This window comes from Mesoplodon mirus (assembly GCF_964341445.2).
Source record: "Mesoplodon mirus genome assembly, chromosome: X".
NCBI lineage: Eukaryota > Metazoa > Chordata > Mammalia > Artiodactyla > Ziphiidae > Mesoplodon > Mesoplodon mirus.
This window is the reverse complement of record NC_138981.1, coordinates 13,920,555-13,944,306: the sequence shown is the minus strand read 5'-3', so window position 1 is coordinate 13,944,306 and position 23,752 is coordinate 13,920,555. Positions and strand designations below refer to the sequence as shown.

General features: G+C 38.0%; 1 protein-coding gene across 1 annotated transcript; it reads left to right on the top strand.

Moving 5' to 3' along the window:
* The first annotated feature begins 314 nt into the window (after window positions 1–314).
* FANCB (FA complementation group B) lies at window positions 315–23,442 on the top strand. The gene is made up of 8 exons (XM_082610714.1): window positions 315–1,278; window positions 9,906–10,058; window positions 10,908–10,994; window positions 16,602–16,730; window positions 19,094–19,260; window positions 19,728–20,170; window positions 20,292–20,529; window positions 21,201–23,442. The coding sequence occupies exons 1-8, from the start codon at window positions 343–345 to the stop codon at window positions 21,613–21,615; spliced, it is 2,568 nt and encodes an 855-aa protein (XP_082466840.1). The 5' UTR covers window positions 315–342; the 3' UTR covers window positions 21,616–23,442.
* Window positions 23,443–23,752: the final 310 nt, after the last annotated feature.

The following is a 23,752-nucleotide window of genomic DNA, read 5'->3' as shown; positions in this document are numbered from 1 at the left end:
ACACCTTTTAATAGATGCTTTTAACACATTCGGTTATCTTTTGTGGTGTGGTTATTTGCATTCTTTGCAAACTGTGTTTTTTAACGGCTGTACAGAAATAATATTTGGGATACAGTTTTTTGATAAGCGTGACATTGTTAAAATAGCATAAAAAGCTTAAAAATGTCAAAGTTTATATTTACCTATGTGATAGTTCTCTAACAAAAACATGTGTTTTCTTTTCAGCTCTGCCTACTGGATGGCAGTTTCCCTCATTTCATTTTTAGGTTTAGAAGCATCAACTGGAATCGATTTACATTTGAAAATTGGACTTGATACTGTGGCTTTACTAGCAAACGAGCAATGTCATCTAATGAACAAGAAAGGCTCTTCTGTTATAATGGAGAAGTCCTTGTTTTTCGTTTGTCTAAAGGAAATTTTGTAGGTGAAGGGCCTACAAAAACACCTGTGTTACTACATGTCAGAAGAATGGTATTTGACAGAGGAACAGGAGTATTTGTTCAGAAATCCACTGGATTCTTTAGCATAAAAGAAGAATACTCTCATTTAAAAATTATGGGTTGCGACTGTGTTTCAGATTTCAGAACTGGAATTAATCTGCCTTATATTATGATACAGTGCATTAAAGAGAGTAACATTTTCAGATATTTTCTACTATTTCTTCACAGTACCAATAAATTTGAAAAGCGTTTGAGTTTTGAACTACACTGTGAGTTGAAGGACAGTGTAAGGGTCCTTAATGGCCCTTTAGTTTTATGGAGATGTGTCCAAACATTCTTTTATATCTCTTCCCAAACTGGCAAAGTTGTTACTATGTCCATTAAGTTTTCCTCTATTGAGTGGACAGGGGAGATTGAAAATGTAGGTATGGTTTTGTTAGGACGAAAGAGATGTTACTTATCTGAGGAAGGATGTAACCCACAGCCTTCAAAATCAGATTATGCAACTTGGAATACTCAATTTTGTGTATACTCCCTTGAAAGGGGAGAAGTAATAAGTGATACATACATTATCCCTCCTGCTTATACCAGTGTGATAACATGTGTGCATGTCTATGCAACTGAGATTGTCAACAACCAGTTAAGAATGTCTCTGATTGCTCTTACTCAAAAGAATCAGCTGATTTCATTCCAAAATGGGACTCCTAAAAGTGTGTGCCAGCTTCCATTTGAAGATCCTTGTGCAGTTCAACTTATGGATTCAGGTGGAGGAGACCTCCTTTTCGTCATATCCTTTAGGGCCAGTGATGCTTGTGCTGTTTGGGAAAAGAACTTTCAGGTATGGTACTTTTTTCTTTCTTTTTTTTTTTTTTTGCGGTACACGGGCCTCTCACTGTTGCGGCCTCTTCTGCTGCGGAGCACAGGCTCCGGACGCGCAGGCCCAGCGGCCATGGCTCAGGGGCCCAGCCGCTCCGCGGCATGCGGGATCCTCCCGGACCGGGGCATGAACCCGTGTCCCCTGCATCGGCAGGCGGACTCCCAACCACTGCGCCACCAGGGAAGCCCTTTTTTTTTTTTTTTTTTTTTTTTTTTTTAAAGAAGATGTTGGGGGTAGGAGTTTATTAATTAATTTATTTATTTTTGCTGTGTTGGGTCTTCGTTTCTGTGCGAGGGCTTTTTCTAGTTGTGGCAAGTGGGGGCCACTCTTCATCGCAGTGCACGGGCCTCTCACTATCGCTGTCTCTCTTGTTGCGGAGCACGGGCTCCAGATGCGCAGGCTCAGTAGTTGTGGCTCATGGGCCTAGTTGCTCCGTGGCATGTGGGATCCTCCCAGACCAGGGCTCGAACCCGTGTCCCCCGCATTAGCAGGCATTTCTCAACCACTGCGCCACCAGGGAAGCCCCAGGTATGGTACTTTTAATCATTCAGTTGGCATAGTCTTAGACCTACTAAGCATCCCTGTGCTTCATAGGATTCATCCTGGAGTCTTATTATCCAAATCAATTTTTAGTGCTGCACTAAAAAGAAAATCATATATGTTACATCAGTCTTTTTTCTTAAAATTATCTGAATATTACTTGGTAAGGATTTTGCCTTGCGATTTTGAGCCATAAAACCCTTGAGTTGAGTTCCGGCAGAGAGCGCGCTAAGAAGCGGATCGCGGCCTTCTAGCCCGGGGCCCTCCAGGCCCTCCGGCCTCTGGTCGGCAGGTGAACTGGGGGGCCCCCGGGACAGGCTCAGGCTGTGTCTTGCCGAGCCCCAGAGCCCTCGCCGCGGCCGCCCACTGGCAGGGCCCGAGCCCGGAAGCAGCAACGAACTGCTCCCCCACCACCACCTCCGCGACCTAATGGCGGCGGCCCCTCGGAGCCCAGATACCACCTACCGCCGGGTCTCTTGACCTCACGCTGCAGGGGTTAGGCGAAGCCTCTGGCAGGCCACCGAGGACGTGGCGCCTTTGGGCGTCGGGCGTGGCAGGGCGAGAAGAATGGCGGCCACTGGAACACCACCGAGGGCCGTTAGAGCCTCGAGGGCCCAGGAAGAGGGGTCTACGTGGACGCCAGCTCAGCCACACTTAGGCCTTCGAGCCCGCGTGGATCTGGGACCTGAGGTGACCTCTCTGTCCCAGCTGGACGAGACCTCACCTCGTCCGGACAATGATGGACAAAGGCCTTAACGGGCCCGGGAAGTGAGCGGAGCCCCGGTCGACGACAACGGGTGGAACGTTAGCAGGTCATCGGGCGGTTGGTCGTCGTTCTATCAAGACCTCAGTGTCGGAAGATGGAAATGGTAGAATAACGTACCACATGCGGCCAATAGGAAGTGCCCGCCACCCTTTGGGAAGATTTACTGGCCGTTTATAGAAGGCCTGTGTATATAATATGAAAAAGCTGCTCTCAACTTTCCCCCCAACCTTTCAAAAGAAAACTTTTCGCTGCATATAGGCCTTCTAGATGTGAAGAGGTTGCCGACGTATGATAGAGTTAAAGTCACATGTCTTGTAAATGCCCATTTGTTTCTTTAAAAAAACCGTAGAAAAGAAATGTCTTCTGGAAATGACTTTTCGAAATGGAGTTGTTTGACCACCTCTAGAGGCGACATCAGGAGCTACAGAGGTCCACGTTTGTTCAGTGGGTTAGAGGACATGGAATGGAAGACGTTGAGGAGGAAGAAGAGAAGGTTCTGTGCCAGACTGGTCACAGTTAGAAGACATTTGCATATTAGAACCATTGTTTTGTGTGTGCATTTTACTCCTTACTACTGTGTATGTAGTTGACAATAAGTACTTTTTTGAAATATCTAGTCTTTCTAGATGTTCTAAAGTGCCTGATATATGTTCAAAGTAGAGGTAGTAAAAAGACATTTTGTAAATATCTTTTTGTTAAAATTCGTATGAAATGTTTTGGGGGGGGAGGGGTGGCCAAACCACCTTTTTGAACAGTACGCAGTATGCACTGTGTTTGTGCACTGGTTCAAGGTCGAGGGGAGGAGAAGGAAGTGCAAAGAGCTCTGTGCCAGTGTGTTTGTCGTGAGGCAAGATTAACCATTGTCTTTTTTATGTTCCTGCATTCTGTTTCACTTTGCTGTGTATATAGTGTATATAATGGACAAATGAGTCCTAATTTACAACACCTAGTCCTTCTAGATGTTAAAGAGGTTGCCAGTGCATGACAAAAATAGAGTTAGTAAATAATACATTTTGTACATTTTGTGTTAAAATTTCTAAGAAAGATTGTCTTCCGAAAATTTGAGCATGATAGCCCTCTGGGTTGGTGGAGGGGGGAGAGAGAGAAGGGGGTTGGTCTTAGAATGGCTAGAATGCTGGTATTTTGAAGACACTCTCAGATTATAACTGTTACATGTGTGCAGTTCATTCAGTACTGCTCTGTATATAGTGGACAAATTAAGTCCTTATTTGAAACATCTAGTCCATCTAGATGTTTAGAAGTGCCCAACATATGTTAAATGTAGAGGTAGTAAAATATCACTTCGTAAATATCTTTTTGCTAAAATTCACAGGAAGTACTGTCTTTGGGATTGTTAAATGTTAAACCACCTCTCTGAGCAGTATACTATTGTTTATACTTGTTCAGTGGTTTGGAGGAGGGAGGGGAAGAATTGCAAAAGGTAATATGCTAGTGTGTTCATACCTGGACATTTTCAGACAAAACCATTTTTTGTATGTTCATTTTGTTTTGCTGTGTATATAGTGTATATAATGGACAAATTGAGTCCTAGTTTTGCAACATCTAGCCTCTAGATGTTAAAGGGGTTGCCAGTGTATGACAAAGTAGTAAAATGAGCACATTTTGTATGCTTTATTGAAATTCATAGGAAAGCTTGTCTTCTGTAAATGACTTTTGGATATGAATTTGTTCAACCACCTCTAAGCATTACACAGGTATGTACTTGTCCGCTGGATTGGCAGTGGAGAGAAGGAAGTGAGGGAGAAAATGGTTCAGGCCAAAATGGTCATATTTAGAAGATACCTCAGATTATAACCATTGTTACATGTGTACAATTTTATTTAATAGTGCTGTGTACATAGTGGACAAGTAAGTTCTTATATGAAATATCTATTCTTTCTAGATGTTTAGAAGTGCTCTATGTATTTAAAAGTAGTTTTAGTAGAATAATGCTTCTTGTAAATAGCTTTTAAAAACTGATGGGAAATAGCCTTTGGAAATGGAATTGTTAAACCCCCTCTCTGAACGGTGTACTCTGTGCTTGTTCATTGGGTTTAAGGAGGTGGGAGGGAAGATTGCAAAAGATGTTTTGCTAGCAGGTACTGGAACATTTCAGCTTATCCATTGCTCTATATGTTACATGCATTTTGTTTAACTTTATATATTTTGTATATACTGGACCAATGGGTCCCAATTTTATAATATCTAGTCTCTAGATATTAAAGAGTTTGCCAATGTATGACAAAAGTAGAGTTAGTAAACTAACACAGTTTGTACACTTTGTGTTAAAAGTCATTGAAAGGCCGTCTTCTGAAAAGGGCCTTTGCAAGTGAAATTGTAAATCACATCTAAGTGACACCTGTGCCTGTACTTGCCCAATGTTGGATGGATGGCAGAAAGGAGGTACTGGGAGAAACGAAGTGTTCTAGATTAGAATGTTCCTATGTAGAAGACACTTTCAGATCTAACCATTGTTACGTGTGTGTAGTTTATTCAACACTACTGTGTATATAGTGGACAAACTTAAGTCCTTATTTGAAACATCTCGTCTTTCTAGATGTTTAGAAGTGCACAAATTATGTTAAAAGTAGAGGTAGTGAAGTAACATATTTTGTAGATGTATCCTTTTGTTAAAATTCATGTGAAATACTGTCTTTTAGAAATGGAGTGATCAAAATGATCAAACCACCTCTCTGAGCAGTACACATTATTTTATTTGTGCTGGTTCAGGGAGAAAGAAGAAAGTATAAAGGGCTTTATACAAAGACTAATCATTGTCTGGTGTGTCTCTGCGTTTTGTTTTACTTGGCTGTGTACATTACATAAAGGACAGAGGGTCCAAATTTACAACATCTAGTCTTCCTATATGTTAAAGAGGTTGCCAGTGTATGACAAAAATAGCCGATAAATACATTGTGTACACTTTGTGTTAAAATTCATAGGAAAGACTTCTGAAAACAACTGGAGGAAGTAAAATTGTTAAAATCCCCTCTAAGCATTACAGATGCTTATTATTCTTGTCCACTGGGGTGATAGAGATGAGAAGGGGAAGCTTCTAGGCCAGAGTGTTCCTGTTTAGGAGACACTTTGTGACTATAGCCTTTGTGTGCAGTTTCTTCAGTGCTACTGCGTGTATACATAGTGGACAAACTTAAATCTGTATTTGAAACATCTAATCTTTCTAGATGTGTAAAAGTGCACAACATATGTTGAAAATAGAGAGTTAAAAGTAGCACCTTTTTTTTTTTTTGCGGTACGCGGGCCTCTCACTGTTGTGGCCTCTCCCGTTGCAGAGCACAGGCTCCGGACGCGCAGGCTCAGCGGCCATGGCTCACGGGCCCAGCCGCTCCGCGGCATGTGGGATCCTCCCAGACAGGGGCACAAACCCGCGTCCCCTGCATTGGTAGGCAGACTCTCAACCACTGCGCCACCAGGGAAGCCCAAAGTAACACCTTTTAAGTATTTTTTTTCTGTTAATTCACAGGAATGGTTGTATTGGGGGAGTGGAAATTGTTAAACTTGAGTCTTGGAGAGTAAGCTGACTATTCACTGGGTGGTGGGGAGGCGGGAAGCGGATAGGGAAGGAAGTACAGAGAAGGGATCTGTGCCCATGAGTCTTTAGACAAGTTCCGATTGTCTAACCATTGTTCTATTTGTGTGTTTTAGTTAATATTGCTGTGTAGTAAAGAATAAGCAAGTCCTAATGCCCAAAGTATATTAAAAGTAGAGGTAGTAAAATAACCCCTTAATAAATGCCCTTTTGTTGGTTTTTAGGAAGGGCTGTGTCTTCTGGGAGCGTCTATGTTAATCCACCTCTTGGAGCTAGATATAGTCCTGTACTTAGTCGCTGATATGCTGGAGGAGGAGGGTGAAGGGAAGGGCTCTTAGCTAATATCTCCATATCTAGAAGACAGTTTTAGGTTATAACCATAGGTCTAAATGTGCATTTTTGTAAAGAACCAGTGCTTATTATGGACAAGGTTCATTCATTATTATGCAACATCTAGGCTTTTTAGGAGTCCTGAGGTCACAGTGTATGATAAAAAGTAGAGCTAGTGAATTAACCAATTTGTAAATATCTTTGTTATAATTGGTAAAAAAAAAGTAGCATCTTGGACATGGAATTGTTAAACCATCTGAGAAATGTACACCAGGACTTGTTCATTAGGTTGGCAGCAGAGAGGCAGAAGGCAGTATAAAAGGGAGGGAAGTATGTGGATGTGTTCCTTTTTATATTTTGATGATAACCATTGATGTGTGTGCATCTCTTAGCTGTACTATAGGAATACATTGTTAAGTAATTCAGTGGAAACATACCTCCTTGCTAATACTTTAATAGTTTAGATCAGATAATGAATCCTCTTAAAAGCATTATACTTTGGGTACTGTGTTGCTTTATGTCTCATTTTTAATTGAACGTTAAGGGAATGTAGTATTTTAATCATAACTCTGCCAATATCTTTATCTAGAGGCCTGTTGCCATTTTTGTCTTTTCTGAAGTTTTTGTCGCCAAGAAAGGATTACACTTTTTTTCCTTCCAGATTGAGTTGGTGTAGTGTATTTTTGGTTATCAAAATACTCATAGCTTTGGGACTTTCAAATGGTAAATATTCATGATGTGTGAAAAAGCATGATACATAACTCTATGATCTTAATTACATAAAAATGGATGCTTAGTTGTGTTTAAATACACAAACGAGACCTAGAAGGACACATCAAATGGTAAACTGCTTGTGATGATGGGTGACTTTGTTTTTTGCTTCTTGTGTTCTTTGGTTTCCTATTATGCACATGTTAACTTTTAAGAAATAAATGTTATTTTGAAAACCTTAAAAAAACAAAACAACAACAAAAAAAAACCTTGAGTTTTTGGAAATACATAAATACATAACTACAATTATTATCTTTATTTGTCTTTTACTATAACTTTCTAATTTTCATTAATTGGTAATAATTGGCTTTGTATTTTTACTTAGAATAAGATCATAAACCTTTCTAGAAAAATCAGTTGTTGAGGTTTTTAAAAGTTGGTCATTATCGTTTTAAACTTAAAATGAAATCTAGAGGAATTCCTTGAAATCTATCATTGTCCCTTTAGAGACAAATAATTGTTCTCCAGAGAAAAGTGATGTGTTAATTTTTCTAAAAAAACCGTTGCTTAGAGAATTTCATTATGTTACATTTTGAAACTCAGAGTTGTCCTTTGAGCAAGCATTCACATTTTATCTACATGTAGTCATGTCTCTTAATGTAAGGTTGGGAAATTGCTTTAAAATACTCACTGGTATTGAGCATTCAATAACAAGTAAAAAGGTGCAGAAAATGAAAAGGAAATTGGAGGATTGTAACTGTGTGTCTCCGATAATATTTCTCTGACCCTGGTGTTTTGTTAACATTGCGTCCTCCTGGCTTAAGATGTTTCTCAGCACATTCATTTATGTGGTATGAAGTGTTTATAGTTTAAGATCTTCCAAAGTAGTTTTTTTAGTACATTATACAATCTTTTAAGTTCTTGTGCTGCTTTGGGAAAAAAAGCAGATACTGCCTTATTTGATGTGCCCTGTCAATTTAATTAGAAGCTCAATTAAAATTTCTATCACAGGACTTCCCTGGTGGTCCAGTGGGTAAGACTCCGTGCTCCCATTGCGGGGGCGGGGGGGGGGAGGGGGGGAGTGGCCCGGGTTGGATCCCTGGTCAGGGAACTAGATCCCGCATGCTGCAACTAAAGATACCACATGCCACAACTAAGAAATTGTCTCTGCAAGTTTTGACAAGTATCTATGTAGCATGCATTTCAAAATTGAGATCATTGTCAAGTATATGTGAAACAGATAGTGGTGTGTTGTAGATAGAAAGAGGCTAATATGTTCTAGAGGTGCGATGTTTGATACGGCAGCCACTAGCCCCAGGTGGCGATTCAACATTTGAAATGTGGCTGGTGTGAATTAGAATGTGCTGTCCATGTCAAATACACACCAGATTTCAAAGGCTTAGTAAAAAATGGAAATAAAAGATCTCTTTAATAATTTTTATTGATTATATTGAATTGAAATAATATTTTAGGTAGATTAAATAAAATAAGTTTCACATTTTTACTGCTACTAGAGAACTTTCTTTTATTGGCTACTGGAAAATTTAAAGTTATATATGTGCCTTGCATTTGTGGCTCACGTATATTTCTTTTGGATGGTGCTATTCTAGAGCTAGAGATTGCAAGCGTGTGTGTGGATGCATGCGTGCACGGCTCTATGGTGTTTGCGTGCCGAGCACATTCTTATTACCAGTGTCTCTTCACGTGGTTCATTATAGTCCATGCTATTCATGGTGGGGCAGTGGGAGGAAGGGGGGATATGAGTTTACAGCTTTCTCCCTGCATGAGTGAAATATCACTGCTTTGGAATTAACCTTATAGGTGAAAGATTGATATTTCATTATATAGATTGAAAGTCTTATGTTCTTGCTCTAATGCAGGCTACCCTCCACCTAGAGGATGATGTATCCATGCGGGATTCTACGTGGGAGTTTCAGCTTTTCTGCCTGAGGGAGAAGGGATTTCTGATCCCCATGGTGTTAGTTTTCTAGGGAACCAATCTGGAAGGTTTCAGCTTTATGGATCTTTAAGAAGTTGTCTTCTGTTTTAAACTTGGGATCTCACGTTCTTGTATAAACTTAAGAAATCATTTCATTAGGCTAGGATGATTCTAGGTGCCCTACGATTAGGATCCCTCCCCTTCTGTGCCCCTCATAATGACTATGTTCTGTCCTACCAGAGTTTAGGGTATTAATTAATTTCCTATGGACTCTTAAACGTTATTCTGCTTTGAGAGCTCTTAAAGCGTTTGCTAGTACCGTCTAGTTACCTAATGCCACTGAATTGCTTGTTTAATTGGTTTGATCATAAATACATATCCACTAAGGCTTATGGGAGTGAGGGTCATCCTTAAATTAACCGGTTAGAGAAAGTATCTTCACTAGAGTTAGTCATGAGAAGTGTTAGAATTTATAAATTATAAAATTTTAATATGGAAATCAAGAACGTGACAGTCCCTGGACAAATGTTGATAAAGAAATTTCAGTACCTTGCTATTTATAAATTGTTGACTCCTTATGTCTTCTCATCTCCCAATATCTTTATTTTAGTTTAGTTTTCAGTGTTTACCCTACCATTTTCATTGCTTGTTTGTAAGATTGAAGATGACAAATTAGAGCTACGTGCAACAAAAGGATTTAGCTTCACATCTGATTTTTTTCTTTCTCTATTCCTTCTTTAACACTCTTTCAGGTTGCTGCTAAGTGGGAGAAAGTTAGCTCAGTGCTGATAGATGACTTTCTTGGAACTGGAACTGGACAAGTACTGCTACTTTTTAAGGACCCCTTGAATTCAGATTGCCTCAGTTCCTTTAAAATAACAGACCTGGACAACTTAAACTATTCAGTAAGTTCTGTTTACTTTTTATGCATTACTTAAGAACATTTTAGAAAATTTGAGCACTTTAAAGCTTTTGACTTACCCTTTAAATATTTTTGATTTCATACTTAAAGTAAGCTTTTAGAACTTTAAAAATGCATACATTGAATCTTTTACATAGTACATTGACTCTTCTTTCAACAAATGTTATACAAATTGACTTCTTAAAAATATTTATTTATTTTTATACAGCAGGTTCTTATTAGTTATCTATTTTATACGTATTAGTGTAGGTGTTTTTGTTATAAATTTGGAATATAGTATATCTGGTATTCACTCAAGTGACAATAATACTGTAAATTAACTTTATCGTTGCTTCTGAAAAGCACATTTTATACTAATAAACATGATAATATTGGATTAATTAAGGAACAAAATAAAGCGAAACCGCTTTACTAAAGAAGTAACCGTTCATAATATCTTAATATTTTAAGCATAAGGAAAATAATACTCTGGAAGTTTCAGATCTATATAAAACATCTCTGAGCCTCAGTTTTTTTTTTTTCTGTTTTTTTTTCCCATTAGTAAAATGAGAATAATTCTTATTTTCTCTAGTTATGGGATTTTATAAAAGCCTAGTAAGCTGATACTTTTTGAAGCAGTATACAAATGTTAGGTGGGTGGTAATAGTGGAAATAATAATTTTTTTTTCTAGTTATGAGAAGATGAGGGGGAAAATATGTATCTTATCTTTTATATAACAATGTGTATTGTGGCACACTGCCTTTTGGATAAACTTTAATTGTATTTTGTTAATCTTAAGAATGTTCAATTTGTTTCAAAATTTCAGTTTTAGTGTATTGTTTTATTTATTAGAGTGAAACATTGGATTACAATGAAGATGACTTATTTGACGGCAAAAAGAATTATTTGGTGGTTCCACCTCTGGAAAGAAGATTGAAAGTTAGTGTCTGTTTGCTTTCTGCTTTTGCTTTTCTGGATTAGTGCTGTTCTAAATGAAGGAAAGAACATTGAAAGAAAGGTCCTTAAAGTATAAGAAACTGAGTGATTGGGAGGGAAAATATGGTACAGGTATCCCCTGCTTTTTGAAAGTTCGCTTTACGCCGCTTTGCTTTATGCCACTTTGCTTTTACGAAAGACCTGCGTTAGCACCTGTTTTTGCTAACCGAAAGAAATCCAAAGAGGACTTTCGCTTTTATGAAAAAAGGCGAAAGCGAAAATAGCGTTCAGCGTTTGTTTTGCGACGAGCCGTTACACCGCGCATCCCGAGAAGCGAGAGTAGCCCCGCCAAGCTCCTTCCTGGGGACTGAGCTCAGCCTCTCAGCATCCAGCTGCCATAGCTTTGACCTGTGTCTGTGAGCACCCGTGCTTTATCTCCCATTTATTGTGTGCGTCCCTTAGCAAGATATGTCCTAAGGTAATTGCTTCTTTGCTTTACATCATTTCATAATGGCTTTCAAAAGGTTTCATAGGCATGCTCTACTTTTGGGTAGTGGGGAAACCTGTATTTCAAAGGATCTATTTCCTTTTTTGGTACCTCTGTAAAAGCTATTATGACATTACTTATAAATGTGTCATCTAAACATGATACCTTTTTGTCATAAGATTATGTAAATTTAATAAGCCTTATAAGATAAAATAGAGGCTGACTTTTGAAAACACATTCTTCCTGGTTTTTAGGATCAGTATACCATAAAGGAGCAGCAGGTGTGATGAATCATGACATGTTCTAAACATGATCAGTTTACCTTCAAGTTTTCCATACAAAGCTCTCTAAAAAAGTTTTTGATTTTTTTTTTTTTTTTTTTCTTTTTGCGGTATGCGGGCCTCTCACTGCTGTGGCCTCTCCCGTTGCGGAGCACAGGCTCCGGACGCGCAGGCCCAGCGGCCATGGCTCACGGGCCCAGCCGCTCCGCGGCATATGGGATCCTCCCAGACCGGGGCACGAACCCGTATCCCCTGCATCGGCAGGCAGACTCTCAACCACTGCGCCACCAGGGAGGCCCAAAGTTTTTGATTTTTTTTCCAAATGTACGAAGGTAACACACATTCCCTGTAAAATACTCAGACTCTGCCAAGAAATATTCGAGACACTAACAATTACCTATGATTCCACTACTGTGATATAACCAATTTTAACACTCTGACTTGCATATTCTTGTTGATGTTTTTAATGAATATATGCAAGTTTACATGGAAATGTGATTATAAGATGCCTGTTCTTATGTAACCTGCCTTTTTTCATTCATAAAATTTTTCCAATATACAGAAAATTCATAGAATAAAACAGTGATTATCTCTAGTCCCCATGTAGATTCAACTATTGTTACTTTATAAAAAATCACATTTGCCTCATCTGTTTCTGCTTCTGTGTGTGTGTATGTACATGTATTTGTACATTTTTGCAGAACCATTTGAAAGTTGCAAATATTCTAATACTTCACTCCTATGTGTTTTAGCAGGAATCTCCTAAAAATAAAGACATTCTCCTATGTAACCCCGATACCATTATTCACTTAGAAAGTTAGTATAATAATCTCTTAATCTTATTTACTATTCAGTCCATATTCAAATGGCTTCAATTGCCGCAAAAATGTTTTATATGGCTGCTTTTTTCAGGATCCAATCAGTTTACACTTGCACTTGATTATTATATGTCTCATTGGTCTTTTCATCTAGAGTTATGCCCTCTCCCCGTTTTGAAAAAAGTGACACTAATGAGGAGGCCAGGCCAGTTGTCCCTCCTTTCTGATTTGTCTGTTTCCTTGTGTTGTCATTTATCTTTTTCCTTTATCCCTGGCAAACTTTTTTGGTGAAGGGCCAGATAGTAAATATTTGTACTTTGCAGGCCCTTTAAAAGTTTTTTTTGCAAGTATTTTAATATTGAAGTGAATTCAGTAAATGCTTAGTGAACACATATTAGATGTGAATGTGAACAGTAGATAAATCAAACATAATGGACATAGAACCATAAAGGAAAAGCTTGATTACATTAAAAACTTCTGTGCTCCAAAGTAGAATAAATAAAAAGACAAATTATATAAAAAGAAATTGGAACATATTTGACAAAGGATTAATTTTCTTAATATAAATAGGCATTCTAAAACAGTATTGTTTTTTTGTTTGTTTGTTTGGTTTTTTTGCGGTACGCAGGCCTCTCACTGTTGTGGCCTCTCCCGTTGCGGAGCACAGGCTCCGGATGTGCAGGCTCAGTGGCCATGGCTCACGGGCCCAGCCGCTCCGCGGCATGTGGGATCTTCCCAGACCGGGGCATGAACCCGTGTCCCCTGCATTGGCAGGTGGACTCTCAACCACTGTGCCACCAGGGAAGCCCTAAAACAGTACTGTTGAGTATGTAAAGTGGTCCAACCTCCTCAGAAGGAAACTTGTTATAGCTATTAAAATGTGAATTGCACATATCTTTTTACTCTTGCAGTTTCACTTGTAGAAATCTGTTCTAAACGTATACTTATACATGTAAGCAAAGCTGATTTTACAGGAACGTTTAAGTAGTATTAATAAACAAAGTTCAATCAAAATCTAAATATCCATCATTAGGAGTATGGTAAATAAATTATGATATAACTGAACCATGGAATAGTATGCAGCTGTCAGAAAGATTAAGGTACCTCTTTATACTGATTTTTAAATGATGCCAAAATAATTTAATTTATGAAAGCATGACTTTTAGAAATTCCACTTCTGGTAATATGTCATTTAATTTATTTGGATCAACTCTGATAATAAAAACAACTTAAAATGATAGATGGAATATGTTTTTAAAATCTTCTTAAAAGCTTCAAAAAGCTGAAAATATAACAATAAATTAGCAGGCCAAACTCTAAAGGCTGGAACCCAGGGAGACAAGCAGAACGCTGATGCTACTATCGCCCTGGGAGCATTTGTATTTAACATAAAGCAAGAGTGCCCTAGTCACCTGGCAAAAACAACATAAAATCCTCTCTAGGAATACACATTTATCCTAGGTCTCTTCTGAATCTCACAAGTAATTTTTTAAAGAAAATGAGCCACCTACAGAATAACTAAGCACGTGAAGAAACAAGGCATCATGATTAATTATTCACAGAAAATAACCATTTCTATAAACTAAAAATAAATTGAAATTAAAAAAAACAGATGAGTTTAACAGTTGACTCAGAGATGTGGAACAAATAAGCAAACTAGACTGTTAGAAAAATTATCTAGAAGGTATCAACAGAGACAAAGAAGGAAAATATGAAAGAAACAGAGAGGGAAGGCAGGGACATTCGAAGGCAGGGACTAAGAGATAGCTGAGCGTCCATGTTGTTTCAAGTATCCACATGTTACCCCTAGCTCTCAACGTGGCTCAAAACATTTCTAAGCGCTGGAAGGCCTTTTAGAGATGAACAAATCTACCCTCTCCGCCATTTTGCATGCAAGGAAGCAGATGGAGAGCCAGAAATGTGAGGTGGCTTGCAGAGCTAGAGCTAGAGTTCAGCTCACTGTTCTTTCCCCTATGCATTTTATTTTCCAGCCACTTGTTGGAGGGGATAAGGAGAGGCCAGGACCTTGGAGACACTTGTGCATATGTACAGGAATGTTCACAGCAGCATTGTTTGTAATGCTCCACAGCTGGGCATAACCCAGCTGTCCATCAGCGGGAGGAAGGAGAGGGGAACTGGTGTAGTGAGCCGATGGGATGCTACAGAGCAGTGAAAGGCATGAGCTACAGCTACTAGCGACAAACAGATGACTCGAAAAGCGATTACATACAGAACGATTCCACTTATAAAAGTTCAGAAGCAGAACACACACACAAACTAAACATATTCTTAGGAGTTCATATGAGGATGGTAAAATGATGAAGACCAACAAGGAAGTTATCCTGAAAGGCCAGGGTAGTGTTGCCTCCGGCAGAGAGAGGTTCTCTATTGGGGAGGGCCCGTGGGCTGCTCCTAAAGTGCTGCTTTTTTGACCTGGGTGTGGTTCCAGGGGTATCTACTTCATCATTAGTCTATGAACTGCTTTTTTGTCTTGCACACTCTTCTGCACGTATGAAAGGGACCACAGTAAGAACAGGAAAGCAAGATTCGGTGTCACGCCGTGCAGTGTGCTCCTCGATTCGGTTTGGGGTAGCTTTTGTTTATGGGGAGGAGAATGAAAGCGTACCTTAACATATACATGGAAAAGTTCTGGAAAGGTAAGCAATCTTTTGGCTGTGCAAATGGGACTGAGGGTCTAGGAAGGAAGGTGAGATGTCTTTTTATGTTGTTTAAATTTGTTATCATGGGCTTCTTTTCATAATTTTATAACAAAACTGGTAACAACATAGAATATTTAAGTACTCTAATGACACACGATTTATTCCTGGAGTGGGGGTCATGTTGAAGAGAGTGGGGAAGAGAGGCCACGGGTAATTTTTGAGGGTGCCCTCATTGTCAGTCTGCCCGTGTAGCCTCCTCTCCTACTCCCTGCCCCTCCAGCAGCCTCAGACTTGGCTCTCCACCCCAGACAGGTACATCTCACGGCCCCACAGTCGTGAGTTACTCGGCCAATGAATGAAGGAACGTGAATGACGTGGAGCCCTCAGAACTAGGCTAACAGATGAAGTTTTAAAACGTTAGGTAGACACTTTACATACTTTGTGCACCGAGGGAAGATAGAATTCAGTCTTTACTCTCCAACTTCTATTCATGGATTAAAGGAAAAAGAATTTATCTGCCTTAAAATGTAATTTAAAAGAAAGGCAAATACAGGCTGCATCTTGTTTTTTTTCAGCCTAGAAGAACATGTTATATTAAAAGCTGAATTAATACTTAAACAGTCTCAGATATCCATCTGAAATGAAACAGCTTCTAAATGTTCAGTGACGTGACTCTTTAAATTTTCAGGAGTAAAATATATTTCATGAATGTTTCATCCTTAGTCCTGAAATCTATTTATCTGGTATAATAAAAGGAATGGTTTGCTATATGCCCAGTTCAGAGCCAGTTTTTACCCCCGGTAGTTAAGACTGGACCCGAACACCGAGTTTATTTGCACAATTAACGTGTGACAGTTTGGGATCTGTTAACATGTTACCTTTAAAATTTTGCTATAAAGGTCATATGAACAGAGGATTTCAAGCAGTATCAAATCAAAAGTAAGCATTTCTGTTCATAATGATACATCTTGCTTTTTGAAGCAGAAATTATTTCAACAAGAAAAACAGTTTTCTTGTTGGAGTAGGAGTATTGGTAGGCCTTGCTTTTTATTAATATTGATTGGACTTATTCATATTCGTATTGAGTCATTACTTAACTCAGTAGTGAAGCAGATGCAAATACATTGGCATTCTCTCAATTTGATATATAAACTATTATAATTACTTGCTGTGTTTATTTTCCTTTGTAATTAGAGACTCAAAATTTGTAAATAAAATAATTTTGCTCTGAGACGTATTCTTTATTTGTCTATAGAAAAATGAATTAATAAGCAAATTTGGAGAATATACTTACTGAATTATTGGTATGTTCGGTTTCATTTGAAATTATACCTCTGGCAATGATTTTTCTTTAAACTCTACAGGTTGGTTTGGTTTCTGTTCAGGAATTACAGCAGCATCTCTTGCTTAAGGAAAAAATTATTTCAAAATCTTACAAGGCTTTAATGAACCTGTTTCAAGGGAAAGATGATAGTACATCAAGTGCACAGGAGGTAAAGTTGATCATGTGACGGTTTTATCATTTTATGAATTGAAAACCTATAAGCTATTGAAGAGTTCTTTAAATTAGAATATTGGAATATATTAGAAAATGCTGCACAATGGATCAAGAAGCAAAGTGGCAGGGATTATGTAATGGTGGACTTTTGTGACATTGAAAATTATTTGGTTAAAAAGCCAATATTTTACCACTTTGCAAATTATTCTGTAGGATATTAAAATCTCATTTATCAGGAACCTCGGAGAACAAGTCCTTTTGTTTAAACAAGGTTTAAATATTAAACTGTTTTATTTGTATAGTTTGAATAGAAATTACTCCTAAGTGAATTACAGCTAACCCTTGAACAACATGGGGGTCAGGGGCGCCGACCCTACACGCAGTGAAAATCCACAAGTAACTTTACTGTGGGCCGTCTGTATCCCTGGTTCCCCATCTGCAGATTCACCCAACTGGGGATCGAGTAGTACTGTAGTATTTACTATTGAAGAAAATCCACATATAAGTGGACCTGCGCAGTTCAAACTCCTTTTGTTCAAGGGACAATTGTATATGTTTTCTGACTTCTTAAACAGAATATACTGAGTATTATTTTACCTTGTATTAATGGCGACATAATTTCATCATTAATATAATTATTCTTTTAGTCTGTTGCGTGGTTCATTTCTAAGGATATTTATTCCTCTACTTAATGTCCCTAAATTGCTATGCTCTTCTAGTCCTCATATCTGCTTTTTATAATTTTACTCTCGTTTCCCTTGTAGTTGACCATCGTAAGAGCCTCTTCAGGTACTTTGCAGTTACTTATGCCAGTATAGTAATGTAGAAAGTGAGCAAAAACTGCTTTGACTTCATAAAAAATAGGATTTATGCACATTCGTTCCCTACAGAGAAAGATAGCATAACAGAGTTACAGATAAATCAAGAAAAGCTGGACATAGATACACTTGAAGTTGCATTTTCTTCCCTGAAGTCACTTTAGTGCCTTGCTTTGACTTCCTTTAAGATTTACTGTTCTTGTAATGCTCTTTGCCTTGTGTCTGTATTTCGGTCTTAGCCATATGATGATTTTGGCCCAAAATATGATTCCATTAACGTAAAAAACAAAAGCACATCGTCTTGCATTTCTGTATTACTGTTCTCATCTCCTGGGAAACCTCATGCGAGTCCTTGTAGAAAGTCACTATTCAAAGTCTTCCCATTTCCCTTCCCCACTTGACCCCGGTGATTTTGCCAGTGTTAGAAAAGGGGAAGAAATGTTAGAAATTAATGCATTGAAGCCACTGCGTGCAAGGCACTGTTTTGGGCCCTTTACATTGTTAACTTTAAGAGCAATTCTGGCAGGTAATAAAAATTTCTGCAGGTTTCAGGTGAATAGCCTGCCTCAAATCTCACAGCTACTGGCAGAAGTGTCAGATTCCTAGGAACATGTTTTGTTCACTGTAATGTAAGTGTCCATATCTTTTTTCAGTAATTACCACATAGAGGGGCAGTATAGAGTAATGGTTAATGTGCAACATGGGCTCTGGAAGCAGTTGCCTCTGGTTCAGATTCCAGCTCTGAGTCTTGCTAACTGGGTGACCTGGGGCAAGGTACCTGACCTCCCTGTGCCTCAAGTTTCCTTATCTGGAAAATGTAGATAATAATACTACCGACCTAGGGTACTAGAGTTATTGTGATGGTTAAACAAATTGACGCATGAATGGCATTTAGAACAGTGCCTAACATATAGCAAGCATTCAGAAAGTGTTGTGTATTATTATTATGATTACTCCTCCTCCTATTTCCATTTCTATTATAAATCCATATGTGTGCAGAAATAAGTGAGTGTGGCCTGGACCTTAAGAAGAAAATTTTAGCATCAACTATACTAGAATTTTTTTTAAAAAAGGAAAAATAAAAGAAGAAAATTTTAGCAATAATCGATGAGCTGTCCTAAGATAGTTTAATCACTGTTATTCATACAAAAGTTTCCAGTTACAGTTTAGAGTTAGTCACTGCTAAAATAAAGATTGGATTGTTCTCAGCATGCCTTGAGCACATATTGTGAGATTAGTGTTCAAAATGGACTCCAGGTTTACATCCCTGCTGGCTCTGTGTTGGGTACCCAGAGCCCAGTTTACAGTCAGGCCATGCTTCTTAATCCAAGTAGATGGTTAATTATATGTTTTATAAGTTTTATTTTAGTGAATTATGTATAACCTATAATATATTATTGATGATAATTTATTTTAAAATATGTAAGCCATAAGGCCCAGCCAAAAGCTGGTTTACATTATTTTTTTAGTTTTGCTACATTTGGCAGGTTGTTTTTTGTTGTTGTTGTTGTAATCAGTTATTTAAACATTTTTCCATAAGGAATGTCTTGCCACTCTTTGTGGTGAAGAAGAAAATCCTGTCTATACCTTTGATGAAAAGTTATCAGATAATTTTCAAGATTCAGAACAGCTAGTAGAGAAGATATGGTATCGTGTAATAGAAGATAGCTTGGTTGTTGGAGTGAAAACCACATCTTCTTTGAAGGTGTAAGTAAATTCTAACATGATAACATTATCTTGATGCTCTACAACAGCACTGTCCAACAGAAATATAGTGCATGGAGGTATTTCATTCTAAATAATTGCCAAAATCGACTCTTTTAAAAACTTAGTCATTTTTTTTTCTTGTTTAAGAGGAAAGGAGAAAAATCTACCTCAGAAATAAAATACAAGCATTACTTTACCTTTCCTTTCTCCTAAAAAAATTACTTCCTTAAGTCCAGCATATTTATAATGTCTTTGCTTTCCTATTTCAAGAGAAGTGCTATTACAGAATCTTTAAAAATATGTTTGGCTTTTACACTTAATTTTCTGATATATTTTACATTTGAAATGATGTTTCCTAGGAAAGGAGAGAATAAAACTTTTTGGTTGTTGTTTGTATGGCATTTAATCATCTGTTTGATTTTAAAGAATGAGCTTTTAGAGTAAACAGAGCTCTGTATTTTTTACAGGTCCCTGAATCATGCGACTTTATCGCTGTCAATGGATCAAGCCCCTAACTCCAGCTTTCTGCTCATTAAGTGTCAAAGTAGGGTGATCAAGTTGAGTAGGAAATGTTCGCCAGTACCAAGCTCAGTGCCATATGAAATAGGATCAGAGGTAAAAAAAATCAAGTTGAGTGTTGATAGTGAGGAAGAAGAAGGGAAAGAGGAAAGCATTGTTTGTGTACAACCATCTGAGAAAGAGTGTGTGCAGATGATTACTGCTGTAACATCTCTTTCGCCACTTTTAGCATTCAGTAATTTTTGCTGCATTGTGCTGCTACAAATTAGAGAGAGAGAGAATGATAACCATTCTGCAGCTCGTTATGTTCAGTGTGGCAGAATTTTTTTAAGTCTAGAAGATCTTTCAAGTGGGAAATACCTGCTGACATTTCCAAAGAAGAAACCTATAGGTAATTTTTGTGGGTCCTTTTTTAATCATATACCTAATTGAATCAGAAAATTTTAAGAACTCCCTTTATGTGATAATGGGCCGAGTTTAATGACAGCACTTGTGACATGTTTTTGCCATAGAACACATGGAAGATCTCTTTGCGCTTCTCACAGCCTGGCAGAGAACTTGTTTTCAAATCATATCACCCAGCTATGCTCTGAATTCAATGAAGGTATGGCTCTTAGAACACATGGAATGTGAAGTTATCAAAGAATTTCCAGAAATTTGCTTTTGCAAAAGGCCAGGAAGCTTCTATGGGACACTCTTCAACTGGAAACAAAGAACACCATTTGAAGGGATTTTAATAGTCTATTCCAGGTAATGCACATCAAATTGGAATTGGTCCAGGGAAGTGTGTGTGTGTGTCAACAGGGATCCCCGTGGTAGTGTTCTGTACCATTATGGGACATGTCCAGGTCATCGCCTGGTACAATGTGAATGAACAGGTGGTCTCATTTAGAAACTGAAGCCGTTTTGATTTTATGTTTGTTTTTGGCTTTTTGGTGGGGTTGATTAGGGCCTAATAATGACTTTAAGATTTCCCCTTACTGCTCCCCCACAATGAAGTTTTAAAAATATAATTTTGATCTTATTACTCAGAGAAAGAACTTTAATCAGGATAACCTGATTAATACTAACTGAGTTGGTTTAGGATATGTATACGGCTGTTCCTCTGTATCCATGGAGGATTGGTTCCAGGACCCCAGTGGACACAAAAATCCACGGATGCTCGAGTCCTAGAGGACGGCGTAGTATGGTCCGCCCTCCATACCCATGGGTTCCACATCTGCGATTCAACCAACCACGGGGCTGACCGTATTTGATTGCTACAGTCTGAATTATGTCAGTGACCACATGAATGCATTATTGGTTCTGATGATTACTAGAGAGTTTAGAAATGAATATTAATTGATTACTACAGTATGTTGTACATGACCATTTTGCACTATCCTAAGTTGTGTAATATTGTGTTTGGTTTTTTATTCCAGGAATCAAACAGTTTTGTTCCAGTGCCTTCATAATCTCAGCAGAGTTCTCCCTATAAACAGTTTCTTCAAAAATCTAAAATTAGGAAGTGAGGATTTCCTACTTGGTCATTTAGCATTAGCTTTGGAGAAGGAATTGGTTACCCTTGGTTCTTTTTCTTCTGCCTTAGTTAAGGTTGAAAGCAACTTGGTGCAGAATTGTGAAGCAAGCAGTGAAAAGAGTAGTGGTGATGTGGCTGCTTTATCAGACACAGAGGAAAGCATCCATCGCTACAGAAAAGAACTTCAGAGAGAAAAGAAGCAAATGTTGGGGACGAACCTAAAAGTGAGTGGTGCCCTTTACAGAGAAATGACTTTGAAATTAGCTGAGATTCAGCAGAAATCAGACCTTGCTGCCCAGAAAGTGACTGATTTATAATTACAATCTCAGCTTGGTTATATTTTAGAATATTTTTCCCTGCCAGAATGTTTTGGTCCTACTTGTTTTCATCTTACATTATATGCCTTCTCTGTAAAGATTAAGATTGAGGCTTACTGTAGAATCTTTGGTTTTGAAGATACACAAAATAGCATGCCTTAGAGCAGCACTTCTCACCTGGGCTCATTTTGCCTCCCAGGGGTGTTTGGCTATGTCTGGAGATATTTTTTGGTTGTCAGAAGTAGTGGCAGGTGGGGAGGGCAAGAGAGGAGTGCTATTCAGATCTAGCGGGTTGAGGCGAGGGATGCGGCTAAACTTCCTACACAGCACAGCGCAGCCCCTGACGAGGGAGGGCCCAGCCCACATGTGAGTAATGCCCGGGGTGGAGAAATCCTGCCTTAGCGTTTCCACTTAAGACATAGGTGATGGAACAATATTTTGTTCTAAATCTTAAAAAAACCTTAAATAGCCCTTTTATTATACTCTGCTTAGTAAAACCTAGCATATAAAAATGAGCTTCAAACAGATAAACAAGGTTGTCACGATTTCAGAAGTTTCTGTAAACATCAAGCCCCTGTGGAAATTTAAATGGCAGAGTGTCTAGGTGAGACCATTATGGTGGAAACCCTTATTAAATTAAATTTTCTTAGAAAGCCTCTATGAAATTGCATAAGTCTATAGGCATGTGAAAATTTGGGGGCATTTCTTTGAAAAGCATCTCTCTTTCAAAAGGCTAAGCATACCTCACAGGCCACTATTTTTTAAAAATTGAAATTGCCTTTAAGCCATCTGAAATTCCAACTCTAGGCAAAGCTAAAATGTAAAATCCTAACTAAAGTAACTTAAAGAGTATGGCACTCCTTAGGGACTGAGAAGTTTAAAAATAAGTGAAAATTAATTTCAGTTAAGTGATTTTTCAGGGGTCCAGTGAGGCATTTCAAAGGGATAAAAATTCAACCTATTCTCTTTTCTTTTTGGAAAAAATAAGAATTCTGAAGTAATAAGAGAATGTCAGGAGAAGGGAAAAGACACAAAAGGATATGGGCCAAAAGGAATGTTTCTGATCCTTTTTGCTCTAAAATCCGTGAGATGGAAGTTTCTGTCTCAGTTGAAAGACATAAAGATGATTATAGAAAGCGGCATTTCACACTTGCAGCGGTGAAGTGCTAATCCCCCCCACCCCGTGCCTCAGAAGTGCTTGTCCCTAATGATCTGGTGACACAAGTGGGTTTTTAAGAAGCTAAGTTATTACTATCTTGTCTCGGTTTTTATGGTTGTCCATATAATATGCTACCTCTTTTTTTAGTAATCCATTGCAAATTGAGTTCTATAACTCTATAGCTCGATTTCTATGAAATTTCAATGAAAAATATTTCAGACTTTCTGGAAATGAAAATGTGATAATTTCAGGATTAATTGTGGAAGTCTGAAAGCAATGTGTGTCAGTAGATGTAGTGAAACTTCCCAAGGCATGTTCTGAAAGGACAACCAGGTGGAAAATATAGGAACTAAGTTGTAAAATGGAGGCTGTCAAAAAACTAAACAGAATTTGATTGTAATAGTTTAATAGTTTATCTATAGAAAAGCTAGGATAGTAAAAAAAAATAGCATATTGCTTATTTTTTATTTGTAAAAGCAAACAAAAGGTATTAATCTGTATGTACCAAATAACCTCTTTACAAGTGAACTTTGTACCCCAGTATAATTTTTTTTTCTTTTTCTTTTTTCACACACACACACTGTATTTTATTTTTACAAGAGATAAATAAACTGACACCAAGCGTTGTAAATGGATGACCACAACAAAAGTAACAATGATTGCAATTACCAAACATGAAACACACTCACACTGTGTCATAATATTGACATTCAGTCCAGGAATCCTCCACTGTAACGGCTCCTTTACTTTGCAGTGAAAACTGATTTGTGTATTTTTTGCCTCTGAGTCCTTGTGGATTTTTTTTTTATTCAAACAGAAAGTCACAAAAATTATAATCATCCTCATCAGTTCACTCAGTCCCATGTAATTAATTTTTTTTTCATCTTGATCTTTTGTTAGCACTTTTATGAATTCATCAGTTTTCCATTAGAGTTCTGAAAATGCTTATTCATTCAGTTCAGCAGTATAGTCAGTTAC

Excerpts from the sequence above, each read along its gene's own strand:
- FANCB (XM_082610714.1), top strand. The coding sequence starts at position 343 with ATGTCATCTAATGAACAAGAAAGGCTCTTCTGTTATAATGGAGAAGTC. Across the intron at positions 10,059-10,907 it reads TGGACAACTTAAACTATTCA|AGTGAAACATTGGATTACAA; the intron begins GTAAGTTCTGTT and ends TTTATTTATTAG. Across the intron at positions 20,171-20,291 it reads TCCAAAGAAGAAACCTATAG|AACACATGGAAGATCTCTTT; the intron begins GTAATTTTTGTG and ends TTTTTGCCATAG.